At 33.7% G+C, this 13,698-nt stretch overlaps 1 protein-coding gene across 1 annotated transcript in view; it reads left to right on the top strand.

Moving 5' to 3' along the window:
• Positions 1-12,772, top strand: part of Smp_163840 (hypothetical protein) — a gene marked incomplete at its 5' end in the record, with an annotated part of 13,538 nt that extends 766 nt beyond the window's left edge. Inside the window, 4 exons of the mRNA XM_018790305.1 lie at positions 5,862-5,950; positions 8,513-8,689; positions 10,490-10,754; positions 12,155-12,772. Of these exons, the coding sequence (XP_018655662.1) occupies positions 5,862-5,950; positions 8,513-8,689; positions 10,490-10,754; positions 12,155-12,259 (636 nt within the window). The 3' untranslated portion in view covers positions 12,260-12,772. The remainder of the gene's footprint in view (positions 1-5,861; positions 5,951-8,512; positions 8,690-10,489; positions 10,755-12,154) is intronic.
• Positions 12,773-13,698: the final 926 nt, after the last annotated feature.

Below are 13,698 nucleotides of genomic sequence, written 5' to 3'. Positions count from 1 at the left end.
GTCCTGGAGTTCTAGTGGGAAGCAGTGACTAGTGGAGTTCAACCACGCTCATAATTCGTGGATCGGTTGAAGTTAGACATTAACACCGTTGGATGCCGACCAGCTCAGTGGTCTATCGGTTAAGGGCTCTGGCTCGAGACTGGTAGGTACTGGGTTCGAATCTCGCGAGTGCAGGATCGTGGATGCGCACTGCTGAGGAGTCTCATAATAGGTCGAAACGGCCGTCCAGTGCTTCCAGGTTTTCGATGGTGGTCTAGCTTCAATTGACTCATGATTTCAACTTTGAAAAATAAGTATTATGATGATTAGGAGTTATTAGTTACAGTTCATACTTATAAAATATATTCTTATGGGCCAGGGTAATTTTGCACTGGTTTTCACGAGAACAAGACACCATCCAGACTTTCATGTAGCAACTTAAACAGTACAGATCAATCATATAGGTGAACCAGATACTATATAGGCTTCAACGTTACAATCCAATTAGGAGTATCTTCAATTAACTTATTATTATTTAGCTCTATTGGTTAGGTTGTAGGTTTTATAACAGCTAATGTACAATTGAGTTTGTTCATATTTAATTTGGTTAAGCACTTTTGTTAACTTATTTAACGGATAGATTCATTCGTACAATAACTGTAGCACGTTATTAAATAGGAATAATATATATTTGTAAAATCTCGCTGAGATTTTACAAATATATATTATTCCTATTTAATGTCTTACATCAACTCGGCGCTCAAATACTGTGAAACTATTCGTTCTAATTTAGACGAGAGTTCTTATATGTAGCACGTTATATTTTGATATTCACTTGGGAGTAGGAGCAACCTGAAACAACAACACAACAGTCAGGACCGATAAGTGCCTATGAAGTGAGAACATGGTGTACTGGCATAATAGATATATTTTTGAAATTGAAAGACGCGGTTTGAGTACAAAAAGGGAAACTTATTACAAAATAGTTTTACTCGTTGTTCTGCAGGTTCAGATCGCATAGGGCTTGATGTTCTTCTTCTTCCAGTGCATTTACTCTTTGTTGCCGTGCAATCAGAAAAACAAACTCGCATTAGTAACGTTGCATGTAATGATTTTTAATACCGTTATCTATACCACCGTACCTATATTATTATTGCGCTTGTATGAATATGTATCCTTGAGAATTGCATACTGCCTACTCATATATTCATTCAGGTAGCCTTACTATGAGTAGTCGCTTGATTGACTCGATGATTCATTCATTTCTATATGTATATATATGTACATTTTAATCCTGTTCAGAAACTCATACACTCGATCAGGACGAAGAATATACGAAGTTTAAGGATAATATCGAATACCGACCACCACAGTTTCATGACCTTCTTTTTTTTGAAACAACTTAGTCAATGGTTAGATCTACTCTAACTGTTCTTATAAACCATTAATCTCAACTACTGTCTTAACGACTACCCAAGATTCAAATCAATACTTATTACCTTTGGGTATGAAATAACATTACCATTCACCTGAAAAAAAATTATAATGAACAATGGATAATGTTTATCTGAGTGTTTAGTGAATTTGATCACCTTATCAAATGTTCCATTATGTTTCTTATATTTTATGTACATTGTGCTGTTAACAAAAGATACAATATTAGCTCAAAACATGCATTTCTCCGACAAAAGAAGATAGTTAAAAATACTGAAGGATAATAAATATGGTTTATTCCCTTCAGTTTAATTCTGGTTATTTAAAAAAGCCTGATCTATAGTAGTCACATATAAAAACAATTAAAAACAGATACAATCAAAAGTATGAACACAGCTTATGTTTATGGATGGAAGTAATCAAAGATGTTTTTTGGTTAATGTTTTTTTTAGCGAGTTAGTCTTCTACGGGATGGGATCGCTAACCACATACTTAACCCGCCTCCTTAAACCGGGCTTGGGACCGGCAGTAGCCCCATAATGGCTCCAGGCAGAGTTAATCAAAGATGCTTAGTATCTAGAAATAGCATCTTTATTTTACAGAACATGACACATACTATTGAAACAATTGTAGTGAAGTAAGTGGAGATCTATCAAACTGTCACTTTCATAAGCTGATATTTTACACTTTTCTGTAAAAATACAAGTAAACAAACTATATGGAATATTTGCCAACAGACTCTTTCGTCGTTAGAAAGTCAAGACATATGAATAGTTTGACAATTGTTTTAAAATTCCCAATTTGTTAGAATAAAACATGTGGGAATGAAATGTATATAACTACAGTTAATTCTCATCAAGTTTGTAGTGCCGTGCTTCGTTAATCGTTCACCTTGATAACCGTTATAATACAAATCTTAACGGTGCGTAAAATCAGAAGGCAAAGAGAAACGGCAGCTACAGTTTATTGTCAAATGACGCAGGCCACAAAGTTATAAGCACATGAGTAAATATCAGCGAGCGAAACAAAAATGACACACATTGGAGATGGCGGGCAAGCCAACTTGCTTTAATCAAGCGTCACTCAATATTTACAGTCAGATAAGAATAAATGACAGACATATGATAAATAGGATAAGAAGGGTACACACACCTACACCCATATAAAAATGGTCAGGGTTGATGAGTGAATGATTAACAAGGTAAAAACATGACTCATGATGGATAGGTGAACTGACTTGTCCAGAAGTTAGAGTAAGGCATATGGGCTTAACTTATCAACTCATGCTAGAAGTTTTACAATAATCAAAAAGAAATTGACAAATTTCAACGTAAATATACCATAATTTATTGTGGATATCATTATTTGAGATTTATTTCATTATCATTATGTTTGGCAATAAGGATAAACACTAAACATAACGTATAAATTCTATGGGAAACAAGTTCCAGAATTAGAAATTGATAGACTTGACTAAGATCCATCAGATTTATTTTACGTTATGTTCTTATTTGATACACACACACTTGATTGATTCATTTATTCATCTTTTGGAATATAAAGTTGATATTAACAGTGCAGTTATATTATATAGATAGAAGTTATACAAACTTTACTTCGCTCTATTTATGGATCATTCAGTGAAACATACTTTACACCGTATAAAATATTATATTCAGAACATCCAGTTCTTCTGATTTGACTATCATTATTTAACTGTTAAGTACAGATTCAAACTAGAAGTTTAGTAATACATCACAATAGTTTTGTTATTGACCAGTCTGATTTTTCGATAGCTTACTTTATTTACAGATGAAACAAGTAGAGCAACCACTACTCAACGAAATGCTTTAGTTGGAATTAAAGATAAGATTCCGTTAACATCCTAATTGAATTATGCCTACAGTTTAGTTTGTGTCGACTGTAGTGAATTCTAATAGTTGAAATCATGAATCGATTGAAGCTAGACCACCATGAAAAACCTGATAGGTCCTGGGTTCGAATCTCGCGAGGCGGGATCGTGGACGCGCACTACTGATGAGTCTCATACTGGGACGAAACGGCTATCCAATGCTTCCAGGTTTTCCATGGTGATCTAGCTTCAATTGATTCATGATCTCAACTATCGAAATTAACCTTAGTTAAGAAATGTATTTCACGAATAAAATAAAGACCATTTGATTGTAATATTAAACAGATTAGATATGGTTTGAACACTGAAAAAACACAAAAAAGTACAGTTAAACAATGTTTATTAAGTATCATAGTACAAAGTAATCCAAAAGCCCTTTTTAATAGAGTATAGGTAGCGAATCAATCATATTTTATTAGGCTTTTATTAGCTAAGTTTAATTTTATGAATGGAATAAGAGCTAAGTAGAAAATTTAAGAATCATATAAAAAAATGTATTTCTAGCATAATGATAGCTGCTTTCTGCTCAATAATCAGGGTTTTAGGGCCTTGATAAATAAAGCCTCAGAAAATATTTAAGGATTGAAGATAGGGTATTCGTTAAGGATCTAGCAGAGTTTCAACTCCTCTGTGGTTTATATTGTAACATCGCTTAACCAGCAATACTCAATACATTTTAGGCATAATATTTTTTCATTGTTATCAAGTTATTTGTTCATTTACCAAGTTATTTAATCAGTTATCACCAACCTCATAATATTTTCATAGTTGAAATCATGAGTCCATTGAAGCTAGGCCACCATCGAAAACCTGGAAGCACTAGACGGCCGTTTCGTCCTACTATGCGACTCCTCATCAGTGCGTATCCACGATCCCTCACTCGCGAGATTCGAACCCAGTACCTACCAGTCTCGCGACAGAGCACTTAACTTTATTATTTCTTTGTCTTGGCAATGTGAATTATTTGTACCATCTAATCAAATCTTTGAAGTCTTATTTTTATCCTTATACTCTTTACCACACTATACTGGTAGGTATTTACGCTAACTGAGGGTTTTGCCTGTTGTTTTGCCTAATTCTTTGTTTTTCGGTTCCGTCTTAAGTCCTTACAGACATACATGTGTATAAGTAATAAATTCCTATGATTTTTATACCGTAAAATGTCAACTTTCTGAGAATATCTCGGCATTCATAAATGTAGATACGTAGATTAGGAAAGAAAATATAATTAAAAAAGAGTGAAAGCTTATATTATGGTAATGTTTCTGTTAACAAACTTTTTCTCAACTAAAAAGTTTGTGTAGACTCTATAGAGTCATAACAAAATATCGAAAATATTCATGTGGTTAAACTGGGTATCCATGTATCATAATGTTTATATTTGTAAAAAAAGGATAAAACAGATTTCTAGAATATATGAATTGTAGTTAACATTTAGGTTGAAAACATGGGTTTCGTCCTATTTGTGACTCTCCAGATGGACGTACTTGTACCCTAGTTTCTACAATCGTAAAGGAACTCGAACACCATGCATTTCGCTTCAACTCCCTAATGTACACGTACTTAAGCAGTCCGCATATATTCCAACTAATACTGATCACAGTCCAATCAAGAATACTAACAATGGGATGGTTCAAATAGTTGCAAATTAGATCTAAATTTTTGTTTCATGTGAAGTAGAACAACGTTGAATTAATTTAGCGTATAATATTTAACTACTTTCAAACTATACAGTAACATATATTATATGTGGCATTAGTTGTAGATCCGAAATTGTTATCCTCCAAGTTATCGTGACCAAAATGTAATTACCCAAATTAGTTTTTAAACCGAACTTTAGCAAAAAAGTTAAGTCCTACGGATTGATCATTTAATTATCAAGGGTGAACCTTATATAAATCTGACATTTGTTAAACACGTACAGACGTTTTGTTTCTTTCAATTTACAAACTACTCACCTAAAATTCTGTCAATGAAAATTAGATTAGATATCAGATGAAGAGTTTAATGATAACAGATTCGTGGAAAGTGGTCTACTCTTTATACAAATAGGAATTAGTTTTACCATTCAGTAATCTAGGTAGGATGCTCTATATGTGATAGAAGAGTTTCTGTTCTCTAAAAATATTTAAGAGATTTTTTGGTTTTTCTGTTCATAACCTTCCCTTAGGTGTGAGGTTTATGAAGACTCCTAATTTCTAAGGCTAATGATACCATAAACTAACTTTAAGTAGAAAGTCATTGGATGCATATGATCCATGTTTAGTCTGTGAACGGGATTTATATTGAAACTAACAGTCATTAAACCTAGACCTTTCAGACATAGATGTGTTCGTGTCATTTTTCGACTACTAGTTAGCTGGTATTCGATGATCCATACTACTAATACTAATCTAATTTAAACCCTTGTGTGGTTTTTATTACCATTAACAGTTTACTCACTTGATAGTGTTACGAATCCATTTTGCATTTTGATAATTATTGTTCATCTTTTCTACATTCTTATTCTTATTTTTATTTTTTCTTGATAAATTAGGAGGATATGCAACAACTGATTCATTATATTGGTGAATCAGTTCTTATTCCAGAGGATGGAGCATTTATTGCATTGTGGATTCTTACTCTGTAAGTCGTTAACTTTAATGCCTCTCTTTTGTTGTAATTATTAGAAACTGAGATTATTTAATAATCAAATTTGAGTAACTACATCATCCTAAACGATTATCGAAATCTAATATGTTTATTACTTATGTATTTAATACCTATTGTGGTATATGCTCTTTATTTTGACAAATGTAAGTAGTATGCAGCACCAATCGGAAGTGGAATGCGTGCCAACAGAAGATTGAGAAGATTGGAATGAAGAGGAGAGAGAAGAAAACTTAAAGAAATCGAAATGATAACAGAAATTAAGGAATGATGAAGTTTGTAAGAGGCAACTGAAGGATTATGTGCCATCGATATATTTAGTGCATGGTCTTCTTTTTTACTACGACACTCCGTAATTTTTCATTAAACAAGAAAATTGGTCTTCCGGACATGAGTTCGTTCACTGTACTTTAATTAACAGTATAGGGTTGTGGAGATTGTTGAGTTCCAATTAATATAATGAATGAATGAATGTTAGACCACCACTGAAAACTTGGAAACACTAGATGGCCGTTTCTTCTTAGTATGGAACTACTCAGTTGTACACATTCATCAAGGTAGGAAATATTTTCATTATTATGAACCGAGATACATTACAGTGTAGCAAGAACCTGTTATTCTGGCATAATAATTTACATTTTCACCAGCTTTTCATATTAGGTATTAAACTGTCATTAGAAACTTAATCCAAGTATGTATACCAATTAGTTTTTTGTTTTCAAACAATTGAATATTCTTGACTATAGACTGAAATTAGTGAGATTGGTTGTTCAAACAAAAATCCATTTCTCAGATACACGTAAGTGAATAATTAGTTATAATTATCGAGTATCGACGATTATCCAAGTGACATATTTTCATCGGATACAACTAAATGATGTATAGACGTTCTCCTTTTTAAAACTAAGGAGATCTTCAGTCACTAATTAAATCGTTGATTTTACTGGTTAATAATTTTAAAAAATCAGATTTTAAAGTTTTTTGTGGCCCGATATCTGATTCCAATCGGATTGTATGAATGTTATTGAAGTATACATGTCGTCAATCCTCGTATATAATCATCTACTTAAACTGCATCAGTGAATAACGGAATTAAATAAGCCAAAAACAAGAATGAATTTTTGGATACGTATATTTCATACAATCGTAGATCAGAACAGACAATCAGAGAAACGGAGCGAAGAGGAGAGAGAGAAGCGAAATGACACGCAGTGGAGAAGGCGAGTGAGCCACCTTGATTTAACGAAGAGTGAATCGATATTTATCGTCAGACAAAAATAAGTTACAGACATGTGATGAGTGAGATAAGAAACGCACACACATATTCTCATATGAAAAGTCAAGGTTGATAATCGAATAATTAACAAGGTCAAGATGTGGTTTAGAAGAATGAATAATTTGGCTTGTCCGGAAGCTAGAATAGGCTGTAAGGGGTTAACATAGCAATCGATACTACAAGTTTAATTTGTGACAGTGTTTGTCGACAAAGTTTGACGGAAGCGCCATCAATACTCTATACATGTACATTCCTGTTTCTTGCTTGAAAAACAGTCTCTACGAAATCTTAGGAACAGGAATGAATGACGTCTGGTTTTGAATTTCTTTAGCTAGTAAAATCATATTATCAAGAGTTGAGTAAATGAAAGTCTTCCTAAAAACTAGTTTGATCTAATTAACTGTGCCTAGTAACAATGATGAGGCTCGTTTCCGTGTAAGTTTAAATAAATATTTATCATAATACAGTACTTTTCACAAGTCTTACTAATCAACATTATCTCACAAAGTACAATTCACATAGAATGATAACTACCAACAACGTACAGAGATAGAAAGGGACAATGTTAGAGTCTATTATTCTTTTTATTAATCTGAATAATGAAGAAACCAAGTCACTGATAATTAATTTTACTTCTCTCTTTATTGGTTGAATAGAAACACTTTGTATAGAATTCACTTAGTATTGTTTGTTTGAATCTTCCCATTGATACTTAGGACTGCAACTGGTCAGTCTGTAATTGGCATATGTGCATACTGTGCGTATTGCCTCGATATTGCCTTAATTCACAAGCATTGTAAGCAAAGATGGATAGTGGCTAGTAGTGGAATCCAGTTTGACGCGCATTTCGTCCTATTTGGGACTCGTCAGCTGGTTGTACCTGAATCAAACAAGCAATACCAAGTGAATTTGAACTTCACCCCATTGCACTCAGGACTCAGTAGCTGAGTGAATAATACGATGGCGTTTGAAGCGAAAGGTACTGGGTTCGAGTCCCAGAGTGAACATCAACTCTGAGATGGAGGTACATCCAGCTGACGAGTCCCAAATAGGACGAAACTCGCTTCCTGGATTCCACTGCTAGTCACTATTCATCTTTGCTTATGATACTTTGTATAGAAGTTTATTTTACAGTTTGTATCGTATCAACTGGTCTTATAATCAATAGTACACTTAGTAGTTCAATGGTTTGTAGTGAACTAAGATATTTGAACGGAACTCTAGTTCCTAATTCTTATAATATTCCAAACATAATTTTGTAGCATTGATCACTGGAATAATGAACACGAACGTTTAATTGTATTAACTGAAAGAAACTTCTATATATTAAGATATGATTTTCTTCAATGTCGTGTACGTGATAGTCGTCGTGTAGGTCTTGGACAATTGATTAGTGTCATAACTGGACCACTTGTATTTCCAGCAAAATCATTAATGCCGTAAGTGATTTTGTATAATTATTTTATTATTTGATTTTTTACTTACTTACGCCTGTTACCCCTAATGGAGCATAGGCCACCGACCAGCATTCTCTAACCCACTCTGTTCTGGGCCTTCCTTTCTAGTTATACCCAATTTTCGTTCATTTTTCTCATGTCTGTCTCCACATCTCGACGTAATGTGTTCTTTGATCTTCCTCTTTTCCTTTGGCCCTCAGGATTCCATGTGAGGGCTTGTCTTGTGACGCAGTTGGGTGATTTCCTCAATGTGTGTCCTATCCACTACCAGCGCTTCTTCTTGATTTCTTCCTCCACTGGAACCTTGTTTGTTCTCTTCCACAGTAGGTCTAAATCGTCCAGCTGCATCCTGACAGTTCACTGTATCCCGTGCTTCCCTCCAGATGTTGACGTCTTCATGATCCAGTCAATCACCAGTAGAAAGAGAAACGGTGAGAGTAAGCAAGCTTGCTTGATACCGATCTTTACCTCAAACTAGTATGTCAACTGTCCTTCATGCACGATTTTGCAGTTTATTCCATCATAGGAATTCCGTATGATGTTGACTATCTTCTCAAGCATGCCGTACTGTTGAAGAAGACTTCATAGTGTTGTCCTGTCTACGCTATGAAATGCTTTCTAGTAGTCAATGAAGTTGATGTAGAGTGATGAATACCATCCAATCGATTGTTTCACAATGATTCATAAAGTCGCGATTTGGTCTGTACACGATCGATTCTTACGGAATCCAGCCTGTTGGTCTCAAATTTGGGTGTCTACGGAGTTCTTTATTCTGTTTAACATTACCCTGTATTTGATTTTTTATACTGATGATAATAAAAACCTGCCCTCCAAATCAAATGAAACTAGACTGAACTTAGTGAATTTTGAAAATTAGTTCGATGTGAAGATGTATTTCATCAGTCTGAAAAACCATACTAGACCAATGAGCACTGAACGGATGATTCTCCTAAGGAGTCGGTCACCAACAGTCCTCGTTTATGACTGTGATAAAATATGAATTCAGGACATTGATGAGTCGTGATAAAATCACAACCTCCTAACTAATTTACTGGGATCCGTTTGTTTATATTTTTAACTTAAACCAGTTCCCTATATAATGAGTGTCATCCTATACAGAATCCATCGACGACTACAAATACCAAAATTAGACAAACCAGCTGTCCAGTGTTTCATACTTTCCAATTTTTCTTCAGTTTATATCAATTTGTAACAGAAAAAACAATCATATTGTTAAATCACGTTGTTGAACAACCGATAAAGGTTAATTCAGTTGTATTCTCCAAGTTTCTGAAATCCCTAATGTTTATTAAAATGACTTGTCATGGATCTCTACTCGAACACAACTGGTCGAGTTAGATTTTATGTCGAACTGTCATCAGAATTGGTTACCGCAAGTGGTGTTCGTCAGGGCTGTCACTCTCGCCATTCTTGTTTAACTTTGTCGTTGACATGCTTTTACAGATAACACTTTCATCATCTCAATCTCCAGGAGTTGAACTTTTACCGGGATGCTCACTTGTTGACTTAGAATACGCCGACGACATAGTTTTATTTGGTGAAGATGCTGACAAAATGCATAGTCATTTTTGTTATAGAATAGTATAAATTTAATGTTTCTTAACATTTCATAGTGTCTTATAGTCAAACAAATGGCTTACAATTATATAAGGCAACATAAACCAGTTTTTAACATCCTTTCATTATGTATTCCATCAATCGATTTTCAATGTACAAATTTTTAACTAAATTGTATACAACATTGTTTATCTATACATTTAGTATACGCAGTTCACCTGGTGTTCAGTTGAAATGGGGTGATGAAAATGATGTGAAAATCACACAGAAATGGAATCCGTTATGTCGTAGTTTGCCTTATGCTACATTAACTCATCATCCTCTCTATTCTAAACGTGATCAATTGCCATCAAAACAAGTAAATGTACCAGGTGCCGGTTATGAAGATTTATCTAATCCAGTATCTGTATACGATGTGAATAATTTTCTTACAGCACTACGTGAAGCTTGTTCTGGTATGAATATTCAGGTAAAATAAATGATTTCATTTATCTTTTTTTTGGTTGAAATGTTTTATTGGTATGGGAGGATTTGTGGAAAATGTAGAATTTTCATAGTTCAAGCACGGACTAATCGTAGGTGGACTGCCATTGATAACCTGTGAGCACTGATGTCCCATACTAGGACAAAACGACATTGTAACCCTAACAAGTTTTCAGTGGTGATCTAGGTGAGGTCAATTCGAGGTTTAAACTACAAAATACTTTTAGTTAATGTGTTTATTTGTGATACGGTGAATGCATATATAAGAGAAATACCGAACTTCAGACCTTTGAGCAAACAGACATGCCTTTTGAGGATTAATTTTTACAAAAAATAGATGCAATTCCAATCTCAATCAAGGTTTGAAACCTTGCTGATTAACAGCTGTTAATAACACTAAAATGACGAATAAGTCAAGAAGTGTCTACTGGTCAAATAAAACTGAGAAGCCCTACAAAAGCTTGAAAGAGTGTATACCCTAATCATAAGTAAGCTAGGCAAAGGAGGAGAGCTAGTTTTAAAGAACAAAATCTACGGAATTGATAAAATGGCTCATCACTGCATGACATCACGGAATTTCAGGAACTTCTGTGCTTAGTTAGTAACTAATCTTCTTGAAGAATCGGAATGCGTGAGGACAGCTACACCTTCCATTCCTAAATCACTTAAAACTACTATCTTGAACAAATTATTATTGGCATTCAGCCACAAGGCTCATTGATGACTTAATATAAATGTAAATTCGTATACTATCTGACTTGCGATGAAATAGGTCTACACTTAAACATATAGGCTTTGCACACATGGTATGCATAATTATCCAGTTAAAATAAATTAAAAATTTACTAAAGTATATTTAATAGTTGAATTCATGAGTCAATTAAAACTATACCACCACAGAAAACCTGGAAGCACTGGAAACAGCTGTTTCGTCCTACTATGGAACTCCTCAGCAGTACACATCCACGATCCTGCTCACGGGATTCAAACCCATGGTGGTCTAGCTTTAATCGGCTCATGAACTCAACTATTGAATTATTACAATCTCCACATAACCCCTTTCAGATGAAAAATATTTGCACAAATTAACTTTATTTCAAACTTCACCTCATTGCGCAAGCAAGTGGCAATCAGGACTCAGTGACCGAGTGGATAACGCGATGGTGTTTGAAGCGTAAGGTACTGAGTTCGAGTCCTAGAGTGAACATCAACTCTGAGATGCAAGTACATCCGGCTGGCGCGCCCCAAAAAGGATGTAACGCGAGTTCTGGATTCAAATGCTAGCCACTATCCATCTTTCTTTAACTTTATTACAATTATTATTGGGAATACATATGACTTAAATGTGATTCTCATCCAATTTTATTCTCTCTTTTCTCTTCATAGTTTACTAATGGTGAAATTGTCATTGAAAGTTATGGAAATTTAGGTAGCGTAGTATTTAATCAAAGTAATTTGGGTTTTGCCAAACCAAAAACACCTACATCATAATTATCGATTAAAAAAGTGTCAATATTGATTCAATAAATTAAAACAAAAAGTAAATTTCCTTTAAACCTAGTGACATAAATGTTATCTTCAAAATTCCATCATTCTCTTCAGTACTTTCTTCTTAAATACTTCTTACTTATTGTTAGTCATGAAAGACTTATTTTAGAACAAAAAATAGTTTGATTTGTACCCCATCAAAATGTGATCGTCTTCAAAATTATTCTAAATTGTTTATACTACTTAATTGTGAAATTAGTAGTTATCATAACTAAAAACAAAATTATATTATGATGTTTTACTCAAAAATTAATTCAAATGAAATTTTGAAAAAAAAATTGTTTATTTATTGAAATCTTCAATTAATTTTTACTTATCATTGAAATATTATTTTCTAAAACAATTTCCTTCTATACTACTTATATTGTAATTGTGATTCTTTTCATTTGTACTGTGATCTATAATAAATACATTAATTGATTAAATTTATCCTAAATATATAAATATATAAATATGAAAATCATTCACTCAATCAGCTGCATACTATATGGTGTTAATTATTCTATACAAATTAGTTTGTTTTAGTTACTATGTTTGTGTAACTTACTTTGTAAGTACAGGGTGATGTGCTCATCTTTCGTGTCATACTGTATAAAGGCTCAAATCGTTATAAATGTAACAGATTCGAAATTGTTAACTACTGGTTAAAATTTGATTAGCTTTGTTTTTATTTAATTTGATTCACCAAAAGATGTGAAGATATGTTAATAGTTGATAAAATGATACATTCCTAGAGCTAATTATTATTTTGTGTCTACGCAAGATACTTCGGTCTCATTGGCCAGACACTATCAGCAACATTCTACTGTGGGAGAGAACAAACTAGACTCCATCCATTGGAGGAAGAAATCAGGAAGTAGTGCTGGAAGTGGATAGGACACATATTGAGGAAATCACCCAATTGCGTCACAAAACAAGCCCTCACATGGAATTCTGAAGGTCAAAGGAGGAGAGGAACATCAAAGAACACATTACGCTGAGATGTGGAGACAGACATGAGAAAAATGAACAAAAATTGGGTACAACTAGAAAGGAAGGCCCAGAACAGAGTGGGTTAGAGAATGCTGGTCGGTGGCCTATGCTCCATTAGGAGTAACAGGCGTAAGTAAGTAAAAAGGAAACTTTCTATGTATATTCTACATAGAAATTAAATTTGTATGCCAGTTGAGTTTTAACTTAATGCCAACGTATTTACTTGGAATTTCTACATCTAAACTCAATCGAAGAATTCTTTGAAAATCTACATTCTAGAGATATCTGATACATTAGGTCTTAAAAATGAAATACATAATAATAACTTTATACTATTTCAATACTATCCAAATGAGTAAACTATGGTTAAAACTCAAATCTAAATAAAAATTAAGTAAACAAAATGAGAT

This window comes from Schistosoma mansoni, chromosome W (genome assembly GCF_000237925.1).
Source record: "Schistosoma mansoni strain Puerto Rico chromosome W, complete genome".
In the NCBI taxonomy this organism is placed as follows: domain Eukaryota; kingdom Metazoa; phylum Platyhelminthes; class Trematoda; order Strigeidida; family Schistosomatidae; genus Schistosoma; species Schistosoma mansoni.
Note: the sequence above shows the minus strand (reverse complement) of the source record. Positions and strands in the feature narration are given on the sequence as shown.